The sequence below is a fragment of the Alosa pseudoharengus genome, unplaced genomic scaffold, assembly GCF_046254945.1.
Source record: "Alosa pseudoharengus isolate Yale_2024_CS ecotype anadromous, Long Island Sound unplaced genomic scaffold, YU_APseudo_1.1 YU_APseudo_1.1_scf_13, whole genome shotgun sequence".
NCBI lineage: Eukaryota > Metazoa > Chordata > Actinopteri > Clupeiformes > Clupeidae > Alosa > Alosa pseudoharengus.
This window is the reverse complement of record NW_027468598.1, coordinates 25,809,005-25,828,533: the sequence shown is the minus strand read 5'-3', so window position 1 is coordinate 25,828,533 and position 19,529 is coordinate 25,809,005. Positions and strand designations below refer to the sequence as shown.

At 39.6% G+C, this 19,529-nt stretch overlaps 1 protein-coding gene and 1 long non-coding RNA gene across 2 annotated transcripts in view; one reads left to right on the top strand and one right to left on the bottom strand.

Annotated features, from left to right (window-relative positions):
- LOC143121953 (uncharacterized) overlaps window positions 1-19,529 on the top strand; it is a 227,219-nt gene that overhangs the window by 157,875 nt on the left and 49,815 nt on the right. The gene's annotated exons all lie outside the window — the stretch shown is intronic.
- On the bottom strand, window positions 1,165-2,041 carry LOC143122228 (olfactory receptor 10A6-like). The gene is made up of 3 exons (XM_076283085.1): window positions 1,539-2,041; window positions 1,299-1,457; window positions 1,165-1,171 (listed from the first exon to the last, which is right to left on the bottom strand). The coding sequence occupies exons 1-3, from the start codon at window positions 2,039-2,041 to the stop codon at window positions 1,165-1,167; spliced, it is 669 nt and encodes a 222-aa protein (XP_076139200.1).

Here is a 19,529-nt window from a genome sequence, read left to right as displayed (position 1 = left end):
CCAACATTTACATTTTGTCTGAAAAACTGACATTGGACACTTTAGGATGTGCTACGTATTACTAAAATTGATCATATGATGTCAATGGCATATGAAACAATATAACTTGTCATTTAAGAAAGCGCACAAAGGAATTTACTTACTGTAGGCTACACCAAAACAGGCTCCTGGCTTTAACTCTACAACAATATAACCACACCGAATTTTTTGCAGGTCTTGTAATTGTTGCTTGCTGTACACGCCGAAGAAATGTACCATCTCAGATGGGAGTGACTTTAGAGGAAATCACAATTTTTCATTCGTCACGATGCTCTCCTTCTTTCTCATTTATGTCTTTCTACAGCACATTTCATCTCTGAACTTTATTGAAATCAAACTCAAGAAAAAAAAAAACACAAGCACAACTTTGCATTAACGCTGAATCATAACACCTACGTAACCATGTTATAAATGTGTTATGGGAAAAGGAGAAATTGTACGCAATTTAGATGCTCAACAAACTATAGGTTAAAAGAAAATAACTTTTGTACACTGTGTCTTCACAAAATATTTATTTATTTTCTTTTCAAATAGAAACTTTTCAATCTTGGGAATGAATGTGTTATGGTAAATGCCATATTCTGTCAGTGTTACCTATCAATGTCATAATTGACACAGCAATTTCCTGTTGCATTTAAATAAATGTGTTCCAGTACTGATGCTTATAGTTTTTAAATGAAAAGGAAGATGTAATCACAGCCAACCAGGCAGCATTTTAGTGAATTCATTTATCTGTTAGTCATTAGAACAGCCATGAACATCATACATGATGATTTCATCATAATCACCATGCTCTTATTATGGCACTAAAGTAGTCATCATAAAGGATCAATTCATGAGAGAGAGGTAAATTATTAAAGTTCCAATAAAGCAAAATAAAAATGTCAGCGTAATTTAGGATTTCAGACTTGGGAACGTGAGGGACTAGTGAAATCAGACACCAGTTACAGTGTGTTTCTCCGGTGCTGCCACTACCAGGCACAGACACATTGCTAGTACACTCTCTACATGTATATTCAAACAGTCAGGTACTGCCTGTTACTTGAAACTAGAATCTCACGAAAATAGATCTTTTTCTAAACTTCATGAACATTTGTCTAATTTCCTGACTTTTAAAACCATATATCACTGGCTGGAGAAAGGGAGGGATAAGAATGTAATTAGGAGCAATAAAAAAGGCTCTGATAACACTAGCTCTTGCCGGTATATCAGGATTGACACGATTAAAAATCACAGAGAAAAGAGACACAAATGAGAACATTATGAAAATGATTAAATGTGGAGAACATGTAGCGAACGTTTTCCTTCTTGCTTCTGCTGACATTGTCAGGATTATCGATATGATTTTTAAATATGACAGTATAATAAGAAATACAGGAAGGATGCCAAGACAAAAAGTTGCACAAACACCAAATATGCTGCTCACAAATGTATAATTATTATAACAGGACAGATCAACAATTGATAAGTTATCACAAAATACCCTATGTATTGTGTACCTGCACAGAGATAGCCTTAAAGTAAGGTACATTTGAGCAACACCAGCAATAACAGGAATCAAGTTGCCAATTAATACAAGTTTCATCACCATGTGAGGGGTCATTATGGCATAGTATTGCAGAGGCTTAAAGATGAAGACAAATCTGTCATAAGCCATTACTGTCAGCATTGTGTAGTTGCAACCCCCATAAACAGATGTAATAAAACCTTGCATAAGACAGCCTGCATATGAGCCTGTATTGTCATCGGTTATGAGAATGTTCATAACTTTGGGCCAAACAGCAGAACTACCTATAACTCCATTTACAATTAAGCTAAATAGAAATATATACATTGGCTTATGCAGAGCTTTATCCAGGTAAATCAACAACATAATAGCCACACTAGCTATTATAGAGGCAATATAAATGGTGAATACTATAATGAAAAATACATTCTTGGCAGAGCCCATTTCCTTATAGGTTATATAAGTCAGAGTGACAGTAATGGAGGATTCATTCATTCCTTGCACTTGTTGGAAACAGACTTTGTGATCATGACTAGTGTGAATACTTACATAGTTCCTACCCGACATGAAGTTTATTTAAACCAAAAGGTCATGTTCATATAACTTTAAGGTCACAGACAGAATAGGTACTGTACATTGCTGGTTATCATAATCAGGCCATCTCATTGAAATCCGCCCCATCTCAGTACTCTTCTCCCATTTTATAGTTTTGTGTTTTTCACCACAGCAAAATCTTACATCACTGATAGGGGATCTCAAGAGTAAGATTTCTCTTAGGGGTGTTTGGGCTTTTGGCTAAAAATATTACTGTCAAACAACCTTTAAAGGTACTGTAGAGTCAGAGATTGCGCAGGAAGTCACATTTGTTTATGTTTATACAGTATTTAGATTTATTAGCAGATACTTCTGTCCAAAATCACGTACACAATATATTTTAACCAAGGACCAAATGAAACACACCAGAGAGGTAGCTCACCCTCCCTTGAGCATTCCTAGAGAAATTCAAAAAAGGGTTTTAGACAGGCCCACTTTGTTTTTATCCAGTTTTTCATCCAGTTTGAAATTGTGTATGATCGCTGACTGCACCTTTAAGAGGTAGAAGTAGAATTCATGTATTGCTGCAAAAGAGATCAAAGAAGAGAATGATGATAATATGTTTTAATAATAATAATACGTATAATACATATTTTTTAATTAAAATATATTTTCAAAGAAATATTCAGACGATATAGGTCGTCCTTCCAGAAATTAATCTTCTGTTTAAAAAAAAAAACCTCCCCCAACTACTCATTAAAGATCTGCAGGTATGTTGGCCAGAGATTTATCTTCTTGTCAGCAAAATCATCAGCTAACCATACTGTAGCATGTGTACAAAGTAGAAATTCTGCAGCTGTTGCGCTTGCATCTGTGTAGTTTTTGTCTAATGGAATGTCCAGTTCAATGTCGTCACTTGGTGTCCAGGTGACCAGCTTGCAGCTCTGTAGGCCAAGAATGTAGGAAGAATATCCCACTTGCAAGTTCGGTGCATCCTACCCGCCAAGCGAAGCAGGATCAGTTTACAGCACAGAGGCAGGTTAACAAAACGCTAGAGATTGTTGCAAACGTGTGTATAATGGCAGAGTCGGCGAAGAAGTGCAGCGAAAACCCTTGACGGAAGACGCAAAGAAAAGGAAAAGAGCTTCAGACCGAGCTAGGGGGAGTTTCGTAGAGAAAAAGCATCAGGCTTGCCTGGTGTCCCTTTAAGCTACCACGGATTTCCCAGCAATGTTGAACTCAGAAAGCGGTGGCTGGTGAATATTCGTTGTGATAAGTTCATTGTCACAGAACACACCATTTCAACATTCACATCTCTACTGTAAGCCACATTATCTCTTCGTGGACCAACTTCCTGTACACACTCTTGGGCTCGCTGGCTATGTAGATGGCTGAAGATGTTAAAGCTTGCCTTCCTGATGACTTCAAAGACTTCCCCGATACTCAGATAATAGCTGACTGTACAGAGCTCAAGTGCCAGACGCCATCCTCACCTCACCTCCAAAGTGAGATGTTCTCTACGTACAAATCTCATTGTACAATGAAAGGACTTTCCCCCCATGGTCCAATGACCTTCATCTCTTCACTCTATGTGAGGTCAATAAGTGATAAAGAACTCTTTAGGTGGTCAGGGTTAGCTGACCTTTTAACTGATGACATGGCCATGATGGTTGATAAAGGTTTTCTGATCACTGACTGTGTGAAGTGTAAGGTGTACTGTCCACCTTTTCTCAAGAAAAAAAGCCAGAAGCCAGAGTATCCTCCAAACACAGAAAATTGCTTGTGTAAGAGTGCACATTGAGCGAGTCATCCAAAGGGTGAAGGAGAATAAACTGTTTGATTATGTTATAACTTTTGTCAACTGCTGGAAGCATTAATGAAATTTTTGCAGTCGCTTGCCTATCAAAATAAACATCTTGTCACAGCATGGGCGAAGTACTGTAGTGCTGACAAGGGATAGGCCCACCTGTGCGCACCTGCATCAGGTAATTGGATACGCTCCTGAAAGCAACATAGTATTGTGAAATAGATTGTAAATTCAAATCTTATGAAATTACCTGAACATTGGGTTAAGATGTATATGCCTACACCCAGTACACTTAAGACAAAAAGTGCACGTCTGGCAAAACACATACTAAACAACTTTGGATTTGATCTAAAACAGCTGATAAGAAAAGAACAAAACATTATAGGTCTCTTCAAATGTCATGAAACATGCTCTTCAATCTATCAGCATATCAATCAATCCATCAGTCCATCAGTCAATTAATACATTATGGATAGCACAGGACAGCAAGTATAAAAGGGGCCAGAAACCATCAAGATGTGTAGCGAGTGGGAGACAAAGATTATTCATAGAGATTGAGAGAGTGTTAAATTCAGAAGTAGCCTACTACGATATGGACCCCCGAAAAGCAGAAGAAATTCTGAACTTCAAGCTGCAGAACATATACCCCCCTGGTTTCACCAAGGAACAACGGTATGTTCTGAAGCGGAGACAGCTATGAAGTACGAGGTAAGTCAAACAAACTTTATTTCATTATGTCAATGTTTAAAATGCTATTTCCAATGTTAATGCAATGTACCCCTTAGATGGGGAACTGTTTTATTTCTGTAGGAGGAAACTGGATGAGCAGCAGCACCATTATGCCAAAGTGTTTGCAGCCCAGAGGAGGCAAACAGCCTATTAATCCATTTCCATGCCAGTCGGCATGGGGCTCACTGTGGTGTGGACCGCACTCTCCATGCAATTCTCCAAAGATTTTGGTGGCCTGGCATGAAGGAGGACATTTCCAAATGGGTAAGTGTTATTGGTCCAGATGTCTGTGAATGTTATGGATTTAAATTGCCCAGTATGAGGAGTGTCAAATGAAGAGGGCCTACACCATAAAGGACAAAACGCAATATAATCCAATAGAGGTGAATGCTTACATCCCATTTAATAAGCTTAAGCATTTTTTTAATGAAACAAAACATTATTGATCTGTGCTTTACATTTCAGGTGTCTGAACCATTTGAACTAGTGAGAATGGACATAGTGGGTAAGCTGGCAGCCACAAACCGGGGCCACACCTACATGTGTGTCATGATAGACTACATGACCAAATGGGTTGAGGTGTACCCCATTCAGGCAAAAAAGACTGAGCTGGTGGCAGACTACATTATGGACTTTTTTTACCGCCATGGTGCACCCAAACGCATTCCTCACCGACAGGGGGAAAGGGCTTATTAATAAAGTAAGTGAACATCGTACATAACTGTATTTTGGGCAACACAACATTTTCTAGAAGAAACACTACTTTTTCTCATTCAATGAATGTTCCTAGATCAATTTTAGCTTGTGTGAGAAGCTTGACATAAAGAGGAGTCTGTGTTCACCATACCACCCACAAACAAATGGTTTGGTGGAGAAGGTGAACGGAACCATTCAAGGGTGAATATGGACTTATTTCATGGTATATCATGTCATATAATGTGCATGCGTTCTATAACAATTGTTTTCTATTTCAGAGCCTTGAGGAAAATGGTGAAGGATCATCCACATAATTGGGACCTTTATATCAAGCCCACAGTTTTTGGGCTTTGCACCAAAAAGCAGTGCACAACAAAATACGCCATTTTATTTACTATACGGGAGGGAGGCTTGTTATCCTCCTGAGATACCAGACAAGTGGCATGTAGGAGCATTTTTTTTCTCTTGCACCAGTTTCCAGTAACCAGTTTGTTTTTCACAACATTATTGTCATACTTTTGCAGATAAGCCACGACAAAAGGTCTATCCTAAGGTCAGGGCAAATATAAAGGCTTCCCAAGACCGAGTGAGGAAGAGGAAATTGTCTGTGGGAATGGATGAGCAATTTCAGGTTGGGGACAAAGTCCTTCGGAAGAACATCCGTGAAGAGCAGCGGAAGGAAGGGAAGATGGAGAGTGAGCTCCTGGGGCCATACACAGTCACAAATATTGAGGGCAAAAGTGTAGACCTGCTGGCCTCCAATAAGAGAGATATCAAAAAAATAAATCTGGACCAACTCAAAAAGTTTATTGAGCCCCAGCCACGGATCCCCAGCCTGAGCCCATCCCTCCATCCACCAGTCCTCAGTCCCTCCCGTCCACCAGTCCTCAGTCCCCCTTGTCTGCCAGTCCTCAGCCTGACCCCATCCCAATGACCCCTCCATCTGCCATTCCTCAGTGCCTCTCAGCCCTCGTTGTCTCCCCAGAGGAATGTACTGTAAGTATATATTAGTTGTACTCTAATTTGTGTTATTTCTCCATGCCAAATGCATAACCCCTTCTAAATGTCAGTGAATGTCGGATATGTGACTATTTGCGTTGCAAGCTAAGGTCATAAATGTCGAGATCTGGTCCGGGAAACGGCAAGGTGTGCTGTGGAGCAAGGTGGGGCCTTGTAAAATCTTCTCCAGGGATCTGAGCAATCTGGCCCCAGGAAAGGAGGTTGAAAGTGAGGTAAATGTATGTGTCAAATGTCCTTGAATGCTTACATATTGCTGATGTAAAAATGTAATTCCACAGGTGTTCTTTAAGGTGATGAACGCTTTCATCCAGTGCTCTTTGGAGAAGGTCAGACCTAGCGTTCATGGGCTTCGTAAAAACCTTTCTCCGAGTGAAAACATCATCATTCCACGTCATTCACGTCACTTAATGTGTGAGTCAGAGGTCGGAAACTGGGGCTAGATTTTGCTAACAGAGTTGCCCAGTTAGGGGCTCGTCATCACTTTTGTCGTCACGTTGTAGTTCGTTTGTAGTCCATGTGGCCTTTCATGTCCAACAGTTTTAATGTGAACTTGGGAATTTGCCCTTTTTATCACTTGAAAAGCTGCATATCTTTCTTTCACGAGCATCTTACACTATATTTTAAGCAAATACAGTTGTTTGTTTAGGATTAGTGAGTGTATGTTTTAACCTTTGTTGTGGCATCCGTGTTTGTCACACATTCGATGGCTAAGCACTTGAACACTTGCTGTCGGAAAAACAAAGTAGCCATGGGGGCGGTCCTTGTCATTCCGAGGTGCTCTGAATGCACCCAGAGGCCAACTGGACAAGAAAGTCTTCTATGTGGACTCATTCCAAATGACTGCTGTATGACAAGGGTCATTCAAAGGACTAAATAAGGTCAGTATTGTCAAAATATGTTACAATAAATGGGTGATTGCAATGTACGGGTGCTCATGTGTGTCTGCTCATCTTTTCAGCTTAACCCCATGGCCTATGATATCCTCATTGGACCTGTTTGTGACCGCCACAACTAGACACTTGTGGTGAACGTTCCCATACACTGCCATCGCAGTTAAAGGAATTATCCGGAGTAAAATGCACTTTAGATCGATTTCCGGATGATTGGGGGTACGTGAGTTGAGTTGACATCAAAATTATGTCATTCGGATGTGTTTTGAGAAAGTTTGATTGTACCGTTTTCAGTCACAACTCGTAGCCTGGAAGTGAGCGGGGCATTTCAATTGCGCCGCTACAAAACGCTATTTCTATACCTCTTCTACAGTTCCAAACAACATAACACTTACGTGGTAGTGAGTAGAGGGTCCCTAAAGCCAAACCGAAGTATCCCGAGGTCTTTATGTGGTCGAATAGAGAGTCCAGAATGAATTTCATCAAGCCAGTACCTTTCCGGGAATGTTGCCATCTTTGCCGCCACCTTGAGGGGAAAGTCCGTAGGAGTCTTATTGCTGTGTAACACGCTCTGGAAATTCACAATTTCGTCGCCGTTTAAAAAAAAAAAAAACATAGTCCAGTCCATACAACTTCATTTCAATTTCGAAAGAAATACTGGACTATGTTTTTTTTTTTTTTTTTTAAAAACGGCGACGAAATTGTGAATTTCCAGAGCGTGTTACAACACACTCAGCAATAAGACTCCTACGGACTTTCCCCTCAAAGTGGCGGCAAAGATGGCAACATTTCTGTAAAGGTACTGGCTTGATGAAATTCATTCTGGACTCTCTATTCGACCACATAAAGACCTCGGGATACTTCAGTTTGGCTTTAGGGACCCTCTACTCACTACCACGTAAGTGTTATGTTGTTTGGAACTGTAGAAGAGGTACAAAAATAGCGTTTTGTAGCGGCGCAATTGAAATGCCCCGCTCACTTCCAGGCTACGAGTTGTGACTGAAAACGGTACAATCGAACTTTCTCAAAACACATCCGAATGACATAATTTTGATGTCAACTCAACGTATGTACCCCCAATCATCCGGAAATCGATCTAAAGTGCATTTTACTCCGGATAATAATTACTTTAAGAGGCTTATGTGTAAGTCGGGAACTTCATTACCGGTACTTAAAGGACAAGTTCGGTATTTTACACTTAAAGCCCTGTTTTCAGATAGTTTATGATTAAATAGAACGTTTAAGATTGAAATTTTAACTATCTGAAAACAGGGCTTTAAGTGTAAAATACTGAACTTGTCCTTTAAGTGATTTGATTTGTTTTGTCCTTCTCTTCAAAGTCATGTATCCTACGGAGAAACGGGCCCTGTATCTAGATCCATTGGGTAAAACCCCTGGTAAAATTAAGAAATGCCAGGATGTCACAAGGTGAGTTGGAGGTTAATAGTAATCTCATAGACCATTTTTGTTTCAAACTAGCAACAATGCTTTTCTGTTCTACAGATCTTTCATGAGGCATAAAAACCTAAATTTTTCAAGATGGGCCTGTAGCACGGTTGACCATCCCCGGCAGCCAGATGCTACATCATGTGGGGCATTTGTCTGCAAGGTATGACTGAATCTGACTTGATGTAATGTAGCTAGTGGATGGATTCTACTGACTGTACTCTTCCGTATGTAGTTTGTGCAGCTTCTCCTGAGAGGTGAAGTGCTACATTTTAGGACGGATCAGGTGACAGTCACACAATTGTGGAGGGAGATTGCCTGCACACTGGTGACAGAATCAGGTGTGTGTGCCCTCCTCTTTAATGGCGGCCTTACATTGTACGATTTTGGTCTGTGTTCACAGTCGGCGACTACATTTCCAAAGTCAGACAGAAATCATGGGAGTTGTACGGAATCACGGCGCATTCCCGTCAACTAGATCGTCTAGTGTACGGTGCCAATCTTAGTGGTTTTAAGTCAGTCGGAGTCAGTCTTTTTCTAGTTTTGCCGTTATATTATCGCAAGTCTTTTTAGTCGTGGCTCATGCAAATAGTGACGTGAACAATATAAAAACCAATAGTGACCTCTCTCCAACCCTGTCTTTCAGTGTAAGGAGGGCATAAGGTGTGTAGGTGTCCTTCTCTTTGAAATGTAGCCTATGTGAGAATAATGTTGAATATAATCGTTTAGATGATTTAGAAGACCTCTGCAGGCTGTGTGGAAATGAGTGGCAAAGTCCTGGGAGAGAGGATGTGGAGAAACATGATGACTGGGTAAGAATTAACCGTTTGTTTATGCATTAAAATGTATAGGCCCTATTACTAATCATTGGTCATGCTTCTCTTTAGATTGAGTGCTCAGCATGTAGTTTGTGGTTTCATTGGGGTTGTGCAGGTCGACCCCAGTACACCTTCATTTTTATTATGCAGCATGCAGTTTGTAGTTATCTCCTTTGCATTTCTCAAATTGTCTTTGCCCTTTTTGTAAGCCTTTTCTTTGCCCAATGTTAGCCCTTTTATGTAGGGGTAATGTTTTTTTCTCTGCCCTTTTGTGTAAGGGAGCTTTTCTTGTCCGTTTAGGTGTTCTAGGACTTTGTGTGTTTTTGGCAGATAAAATAATTCAAAGGCCTTATATGCAAGTGCTCCACAGTCAGCTATTTTCCTATTCAAGGAAGGGCATGGGAAATGGCGGGATATGTGACTATTTGCGTTGCAAGCTAAGATCATGCATTTCTTCTTTGTCTCCTCATTACAGTTTAAGACATTTTAAGACGTTTTAAAAGAGTTGGTTTGACCAAAAGATTCCAAAGGCACACTGCTTTATAGTTAAAAAGCCTTTAAATTTAAGTGGGCTTACACATTACAAAACATGTCTTCATCAAAGCATACAGGTTTAATGTTCACAGATGTTCAATGATCCTATTTAAAGGAAAATTTCGGTATTTAGCCCTTTTCTGGTTTGTTTGGGATGAACTAGAGAGGTGGACACCGAAATTTTGATGATTGGTCCCGTCTCAACTTTTCTGACTCGTTTTGAATCGCCTTTACTGCTTCAGAGTGGCTGCCTACAGGCATGCACAAACATGTCCTTAAAACAACCCTTAACGTTCATTTTCAAAACTGTGCAACTCACCGAGTGGTTCATCCCACTCTAGCTCATCCCAAACAAACCGGAAAAGGGACTCAAAGTGCCAAATACCGGAATTTTCATTTAACAGACATACGAGGCACTAATCAAAAACACTCAAGTTCAGGTGTTTTGACTCCGCCCTACAATTAGGCTGTCAATGGCAGTCACTAATTAAAGATACACAAGTTGACAATGAAATTGAGCCAATCAAGTCAAGTCAAAACAGAGGCTGACAATGATTATTAGTAGCAAACTCGTAGGATCAATTGGAGAGAAAGCACTACTAATTCATGGGTTTCATCAGGTCGCTTTCCACAGGTGTATTAATCAAGCACCATGCAGTCTGCATTGATAATTAAGGTGCTTGATTTTATACACCTGTGGAAAGGGACCTGATGAAACCCATGAATACAGATACACAGTTAAATGCAATACAATGTCTTTCTTTTCCAAGATGCTCTATATCAACAATCCCAATGATCTTTTTTTCATTTTTTCGGGTACAGTACAAGAATTACTTTTGTTAATTACCTTAACACTACAAATAGCAATTTGAAACTGTGTCTACAATATAACCAAAATCAAATCGACTTCTTGGATCTCACCATAATGAAAAGCAAGGAGGGACACATTAATACCACCGTGTTCTACAGACAAACCGATAGAAACACATTACTTCGGGCAGATAGTTTCCATCCTCCATCACTTAAACACTTGATATTTACCTTTCTCCAGTTCATCCAGCCGTTCTCTGAGTCTGGCGATACCACTTTTAGCTCCAGCCTAGCAGATCATTGAATCAGATTAGACCATTAGCATCTCGCCTGCTAGCATCACGTTTAAAAGTGACAAAGATTTCTGGTATTTTTTTCTATTTAAAACTTGTCTCCTCTCAAGTTAGAAAGTGTAATAAGACCAACGGAAAATGAAACATAGCGATTTTCTAACCTGATTTGACATGAAAGCAAGGCCCACGTCAATTTCTAACAATTCATGGCAGTTTTCGTCGTTGCCTGCAAATTGCCGTGAACAGCCGTTAACCTGAACTTCCACGACAATCTACAGTGCCACATACTGACAAAAATCACACTTCATGTAGTGACAATAGTGTATTTTGTGACACAGTACAACACCAAAGCAAATGAACTAAAGAAAATCATTAACAACAACTGGAAAATGATCGAAAGCGACCCGCTACTAAAGGAAATTTTTCAGACTGCACCAATTGTTAGTTTCAGAAAAGCACCGACTAAAGGAGACAAATTAGTCCATAGTTATACCAGGAGATAAAAAAGGCACCTGGCTCGATCGGAGACCACAAGGCTTTTTCAAATGTGGGAGATGTAACCATTGTAACACAATGCAACAAACAAATAGTTTCAAAGATGTGCACTTAAACAAAACCTATCGGATAAAAGGCTATATTAATTGTAACACAACCCATGTGGTGTACTATTGTACCTCAACTGTCCATGTGGACACTTCGACGTGGGAAGGACAAAAAGAAAACTGCAACAGAGGGTAGCTGAGACTATCCGATGGCTAAACATTATAAAGAACACCATGCAATCCAAAGACTCTAAGAGCAATAGGAATAGACCCAGATAGCAAGCACACGTTGTCACAACGTTGCCATTGGTTGGCAGTGTCGGAGGTGGAATTTCAACGTTGAAACAATGTCACAACAACCGCAGCGCCTCAAGCAATTGTATATAGAATGTTGGTTTATAGAATGTTGGATTGTTCTGCGACAAGCTGCGTCAAACAAAAATATTTAGAGGATCTACAACGTTGAAACACAGTCACGCCAACGGCAGTCCACCGACTGGCTGCAACTGCAGCGAATGTCAACAACGCAAGATTTCGGGTTTTATTATTTATTATTATTATTTATTGCATTTGTGAGATAATTTTAGAAGTTTGTAAGACCTCTTAAAGGCCTCTTAAAACAAGAGGATTTACAACGTTGAAACACAGTCACGCCAACGGCAGTCCACCGACCGGCTGTTTGCAACTGCAGTGATTATCTTAAACGTGCTAATTACGTGATAAATTATAAAACAATCTTTTTTAATACTACAAAATAACATTTGCTAAATGAACCTTAACTTTTTCAGCCATAGGTGTGTAGATTATACATACCTGCTTCTGTTTGTAAGACTAGGATATTTGTTTTCCCACATGCAATCAAGAAAAGCAGTAGCCAACTTATTCCTATGACCAATAAGTAACTAAGTATACCCACAGAAGTCACTGAAAAAGAGTGCATTTCCCAAATAGGTCAAGCTATTGCAACTCCAACAAAAAGTATACTATAGCTCACCCATTAGAAGTTCCACTCTAATGGGTATAACTGTTAAGCAGTTAGGCTATTCATGGTGGAACTGATGTCCAACTTTCTGGTTATAGGCTAGATGAGATCCAAGCACTAATCATGTAACATCAGATATTTCAGTTGGAGTTGCCCGTGACCTCACCATAAAATATGACTGCCATGGTCCAATAAAGTTTTTCTGATAGAAAATTCCTTATGTCTGACTGGGCATTATTTAAATGTGTATCATAATGTGCCACTGCAATTACACCTAATACAAACAAGTAAATCTTTGTATTAGACAAAGTTAATTTGTCAAATGATTTCAGCCTTCCCCCTAATAACTCACAATTTAAGTGAATGTCATCTTACAGTTTCATGTAAAGTATGTTTGTTGCTGAAAACCATGACACAAACCCAATGTTTACAAGCCCATCATTTATTTAATACTGGCATTTCACAGTATACGAGATCACTATTTCACTCATGAGTGAGTAATCACTTTCCCAGTAGCGTGCCATTAACTCTTTCCCGACAGGGCCAAAACAGGCCAAAAATGACTCCTTTGATATTTCATTCTGCTGTGGGTGACCTAAGCATATCTCAAAGAAACCATCCATTTTCTCTTGAAGCCAGATAGTTAGGCTACACAAATATATGTTTGACATGACAATTATGTATTATTTATATATACTAATTAGCATAAATTAGCATACCATTTGCATATTTCGGGCACATTTTTTGAGTTTGTGAAGCTCCTCAGCTTCAACACAGCATGTTATAAAAAAAGTGAAATAGCAGAAAGTTGCATTTACCTGTTGGCTAAATAAATACCAAGTTTGGTAGCAATTGGGTGAAAGGAACTCTAAATAACTAATTTTGAAATTATGTATACAGACGAGCCTAAATAACCATTATATAGTTTTATTATCAATTAGTTGCAATATCACATTTGTATCAAAAAAAATAACTTACAATTTCATCTCATACATATTATTTTGGTTAATAATCATGTTTTTTTTTTTGTCAATGTGTAATAATCATCAACAGTTTAGACTGTTAAAACAGATGAACAGTTAAAATGACCCAACAGAGTCAGTGTTGCTGAAAATGACCCAACAGATTCAGATACCTCCCACACGGAGTTACACTACAGATTTGGCCCCTACCCTCTCACACCACACAGTTTCATATCACTAGACAACATGGGCATATGTACTTTTAAAAACAGCTGAACAGTATGTCATTACTACCACTGAACCTCGGTCGATTGTCATTACTCGCCATGTTGAAATATCGCGATTGGCGCTTGACAACCAATCACAAAATATAAAATCTAACCAATAGCAAAAATACAACACATATCCAAGGAAAACCTATTTATTTGATTGGCTTAGACACTCATTGACATACAAAGACGTTTTCACGGGGTTTCAGTGAAGAAAAATGATACTTTTATTAATTTCCGTCATCAGTACGTACGTACTGATTTCTCTATGGGCTGTCGGGAAAGAGTTAAGTCCCAGCCAATCTCATTCTGAGCTGCAGAGAGCACCTGAATGGACCAGATAGAAACAAAAAAATATACATTAGACAGAGAAATAGATAGCATGGATTTTAAAAACAAACAAAAAAGTTGCATTACATGTTTGTCACACTCATTTTACAATGTACAGTGGTGCTATTTAGTCAATCACCCTCTAACACACACACACAGCAACACAGCTGAAGGTGTGTGTATTTGCAAGCATGGATCAAATAGGCCAAAGGCACATTTACAGTGGTTTCTGTACTTACTTGGTGTACTTAAATAAAAATATTCAATGGAAATAACAATTGACCAATTTCAATATATGAATTTATCTTGTCTAGGTTCTTATTGAATTGAATTTCCCCTTGGGGATCAATAAAGTATCTATCTGTCGATCTATATTGAAAACTATATTTTGAACTTTTTTCACTGTTGTGTAATGATTGATTGGAAGCATACTCTGACTTCACCACAAGTTGTGTTGTTTGAAAGAAATATTCATGCTTTTCATGTTTTTAATGTTTATCACTGTTATAAAAAATGCCCAGCAAGAAACAAGTCAGTGATTGGTCAGTGTACATGTGGATAATGCAGAGCGACATACATGGCATGGTGCTGGTAACAACAGGAAATGGATGCTTCTGAAACAGAGAAATGATATTAGATTAGTAAACAGAGTGTGCTTTTAGAACATTGGATAAATGGTTGCTGATAATGGGCAATGTAGATATTGCATTAAAAATAAGCCATTTCTTTCTACAACAGTAGAGAACAGTTTTGCAATTATGTAAGTGCATACTGTGTGTGTAAGGCGGTCATACTGGTTTACTAGAATGACCAACATAACCTGGCATGGCCAGATAAATCAGCAATGTAGACCGGCAACACCAGCTAAAATGACTTGAGATGATACGACAAGCAAAACCAGCTGAATTACCATCGCAAGCTGGGTAAACCAGCCGAAGCTATGTTGTCGCATGAGTTTTGCTGGTCTAGCAGGTCAACCATCATAGGGTGGTCAAACAAGCTGGTCAACCAGCAAACCACCTTAAGCTGGTCAGGCTGTTTTTTTTCAGCAGGGTAGCCCTGACTGTAGCCTATAGCCCTGGTCCCTTGTCGGACCTCATAGTTCAGCAGTTAGCCTACACATCAGATGTATGGAATAATGAACACAGTATGCCAGGCTGTGACAAGTAAATACAAACGTTGTTGACATGTCACGCAGTTTCTAAGCTAAAACATCGCCTCACTATCCGCTAGCTGCCTGTGCCCTGAATACACGGCAGAAAAACAGTCTGTGTTGTGTTACGCTGGTAACAGGAAACAGATGCTACTGAAACAGAGAAATTATATATTAGTAAACAGAATGTGCCTTTGGAACATTGGATGAATGGTTGCTGATAATGGGCAATGTAAATATTGCATTAGAGATAAGACATTTCTTTCTACAATAGTAGAGAACACTTTTGCAATTATGTAAGCGCATACTGTGTAACCTGAAAACTGTTGCACTGATTAAAAAAACAAAAAAACAATGTAATTGATCTCAGCTGGTATTTTGTCTATAATGGAGTGGAATGGAAATTTCTAAGTGATCCCAAACTTTGGTAGCCTAGAAATCTAGACGCACCCTAGCGGCCAAGGTGATGTAATTTGCTGCCAGGGTAGTCTAGCAACTCTCCGTTGGCTTGCGAGTTGGAAAAATTCAACTTCAGTCAGGCCAATCACATCGTGTATAGAATCAGTAAGCGGACTTAACATAATGATGGCATAGTTGCGACTGTTCTGCGTGAATTCCCTGCTACTTGAAAACAAAGAAGATGGATGCTGCTGCTGGCGAACAGCGTGACACGAGTTAAGCTTTGTTTAAATTGGCAAAAGTTTGAACAACTAGCTCCGCTGGTGGGAAAATGCATGGTTGTAGCACTATCCTATTGCGTGCAGAGGGAATTTGAAAGACAACCGTTTATCCCGCCCCTTGGACTGAGCACTGCGAATGGTCCTACATCAAGATGTGAGGTCTGGCTCATCAGGCTAAAACTTTGGTAGTGCATGTTTACAAGAATTCCCCTCACAACTCCAAGCATACAGACAGTGTCTTCATCATCCTCAGCCTCCATTGAAGAACATAAGACAGGTGAGTGTGCCTCCAGTGTCAACACACACAATCTGACATCTCATAGCTCATAGGACTACTGATGTGTGTGTGTCTGGGGGTGTAATATAGTTACCTTCAAGGAAATAAAGCCCTCATAAGTACATTTTTCCAGAGTCTGAAAGCACACACACACACACACACACACACACAGAGAGAGTAGGAGAAAAAAACTGTAGGCTACACTACACATTACAGGTTAAAAGGTCCACTGTGTTCATCAACAATATAGAACATATAGGTTGCTCTCGTGCTTATGATGTAACACACACACCTGCGCGCGTATGAATAAAAGTTAACTGAAATCAACTGATTTTCAATTCACCTGGGATCGCCAACGACAGACTTTGGTCTAACATTAGACACTGTGGTGTTTTGGTCAACATTCAGGTAAAGTAGTGGTTATAAGGTCACTTTCAAGACCGCAACACCATAAACCAAGAACGATAACTGTGTAAATTAGCGTTAGTCGGATTCGCTCGCTAAAGTTAGCTGAAAACGGTTACGTTAACGTTAGCTATATCGCTAGCTGCTATAGCTTGCTTGATGCTAACAGTTATCTAGTAAACTTTACGCTATTGTCTGTCACAATAATGGCAGAGAGCAACAAATTGCTATCAAAAAGGTCTTTAAGACGGCATACAAAAAAAAATACAGAGGCCATTGTCTCTATGCTACAATCACTTAATGTGGAAAAAGTTAGCGTTACTCACGACTCCGACTGCTCCGACCATGGCTCCGACTCCTACATGTCAGGGACGGAAACGTTAGACAGCTGTGATGGAGGAGACTGGTGTAACGTTAGTACTAGCTCTAGTTTAGAGGACATAAGCGCCACCTGTGGTCTGGAGGAAATCCAAAATATCGATTACTGTATGCAAGACGAGGACTTTGACATTGACATTGACAGTCCTGATGAGGAATATGACAACATTAAATTACGTGACGATTTAAAGGCGTGGGCAGTGGAAACAAACACACCAATCAGCCATCTTTCAAGTCTTCTTGCTGTCCTTAACAAACACCTGCCCGATGCAGATCTCCCAAAAGATGGTCGGACACTTTTGTCAACTCCTAAAAGCATAGAGGTGGAAGAAAAAGCAGGGGGCTCCATGCACTATTTTGGATTAGCTAAAGGTGTATTGGTGAGGATGCAGGACAGTCCCACCCTAACAATCGCTCAAACACTCCACCTGCAAATCAATATTGATGGCATGCCACTTTTTAAAAGTAGCAATAACCAATTCTGGCCAATATTGGCATTAATTGAAGAAGACCCAGACCAAATTCCCTTCGTTGTGGCATTATACTCTGGGTTTAAAAAACCATCAAATTTGGCAGAGTATCTCTCCGATTTTGTGGAGGAGATGTCAGTCATCTCCTCAAGTGGTGTTATGTACCAACAAAATCACAAAATAATCATTTCGGCCTTTGTATGCGATGCACCAGCAAGAGCATTCCTCAAAAACATAAAATATCATAATTCGTATTACGGCTGCGAGAGGTGTGTTCAGGAGGGTGTTTGGTGCAATAACAGATTAAACTTCCCTGAGACAATGGCGGCACCACGTACAGACGAGAGCTTTAAGGCCAAATTACAAAGTGATCACCACAAGGATGGTGAAAGTCCCCTCACTGACATCAACATTGGCATGGTCTCCCAATTTGTGCTCGATTACATGCACTTAGTGTGTTTGGGAGTAGTGAGAAAGCTCATTTGGTTGTGGATGCGAGGCCCACTACCCACAAGAATTGGCAACCGAACAATAACATCAATATCACAAAAAATAGTGGAACTTGGAAAAAGCTTGCCAAAAGAGTTCAATAGAAGAGGGAGATCCCTAACAGAGGTGGACCGTTGGAAAGCAACTGAATTTCGGACATTTCTTTTGTATACGGGTCCCATTGCTCTCAAAAACGAACTGCCTGATGTTATGTACGATCACTTCCTCCTTCTGCATGTGGGCATAACCATTCTATGCAGCCCACAGCTGTCAAAAACATACTGTGATTACGCCGAGAAGGTGATCAGAGTCTTTGTCCAAAACTTCTCTGTGATTTATGGCGATTTCATTGTGTACAATGTCCATAGCTTAATCCACCTGGCAGACGATGTCAGAAAATTTGGCCCCTTGCAGAGAATTTCTGCCTTTCCTTTCGAAAACTTTCTGCATCAACTGAAAAGAAAGATCAGAAAGCCAAACCAACCTTTGCAGCAAATTGTAAAACGCATCGCTGAACAAAAACTAAACAGCAGTGTCAGTCAGTCAGTCAATGTCAGTCCAGTGTTCCACAGTCTACTCTCTCACTACACCTGTCCCAAATTCTTTTTATCAGTCCATGCGCCTAACAACATAGTTTTGAGTGGGCACAGCATATTCAGAATTGAAAAAATGTTCAATGCTGATGGCTGCACACAGTTTTTGGGACGGAAATTTTTAAACAGACAGTCGTTTTTCACATCCCCAGTTGACTCCCTCAATTTGAATATTGCTTTTGTTCAAGGACTGTCTGTAGAGGTGGTGGCTTTGTCAGAGAAAACCATTGATGCCAAAATGGTTGCAATGCCTGTCAAACATGGCTTTGCAATATACCGACTGAACCATACATAATAAATAAATAAATAAATAAATAAATGAGTTAGTTAGTAATAAATAAATAAATAAATAAATAAATAAATAAATAAATAATTTAGTTAGTAATAAATAAATAAATGAATAAATAAGTTAGTTAGTTAGTAATAAATAAATAAATAAATAAATAAATAAATAAGTTAGTTAGTTAAAGCTAAGTTCATCTGTTCATCATTTCAGTTTACAGATCATGTTCGCAATTGTACTATTTACGGAAAAGAATGAGGTTGAAGTGGTGCCCACAAGCTGGCTGAGTGTCGACCAAAAAGTGTCGTTCTGGCCACCATACAAAAGTATGCAACGGGGTAAGGTGGCTGTCCAGAATCAGGAGGATCCTGATGAGACATGGGGGGAGTTCTTTGTCAGGGTACTGAAGAAATATGGTGAGACCCTCCTGTAAACAAACACAGAGAGAAAGAAAGAGAGAGAGAGAGAGAGAGAGAGAGAGAGAGATAACATGATTCATCATAATGCAACTTCATTTCATTTCTATACATGCTGCAATATGGTTCCTTGTTTAACAAATGTTTCCCTCAAATACAGATTCTTATGAAGCGGCC

What these genes read in the sequence shown, in the direction of transcription:
- LOC143122228 (XM_076283085.1), bottom strand. Translation starts at nt 2,041, where the DNA reads ATGAATGAATCCTCCATTACTGTCACTCTGACTTATATAACCTATAAG. An exon ending in TTAAGGCTATCTCTGTGCAG is followed by an intron (nt 1,458 to 1,538) that starts GTACACAATACA and finishes ATTTGTGAGCAG; the next exon opens with CATATTTGGTGTTTGTGCAA.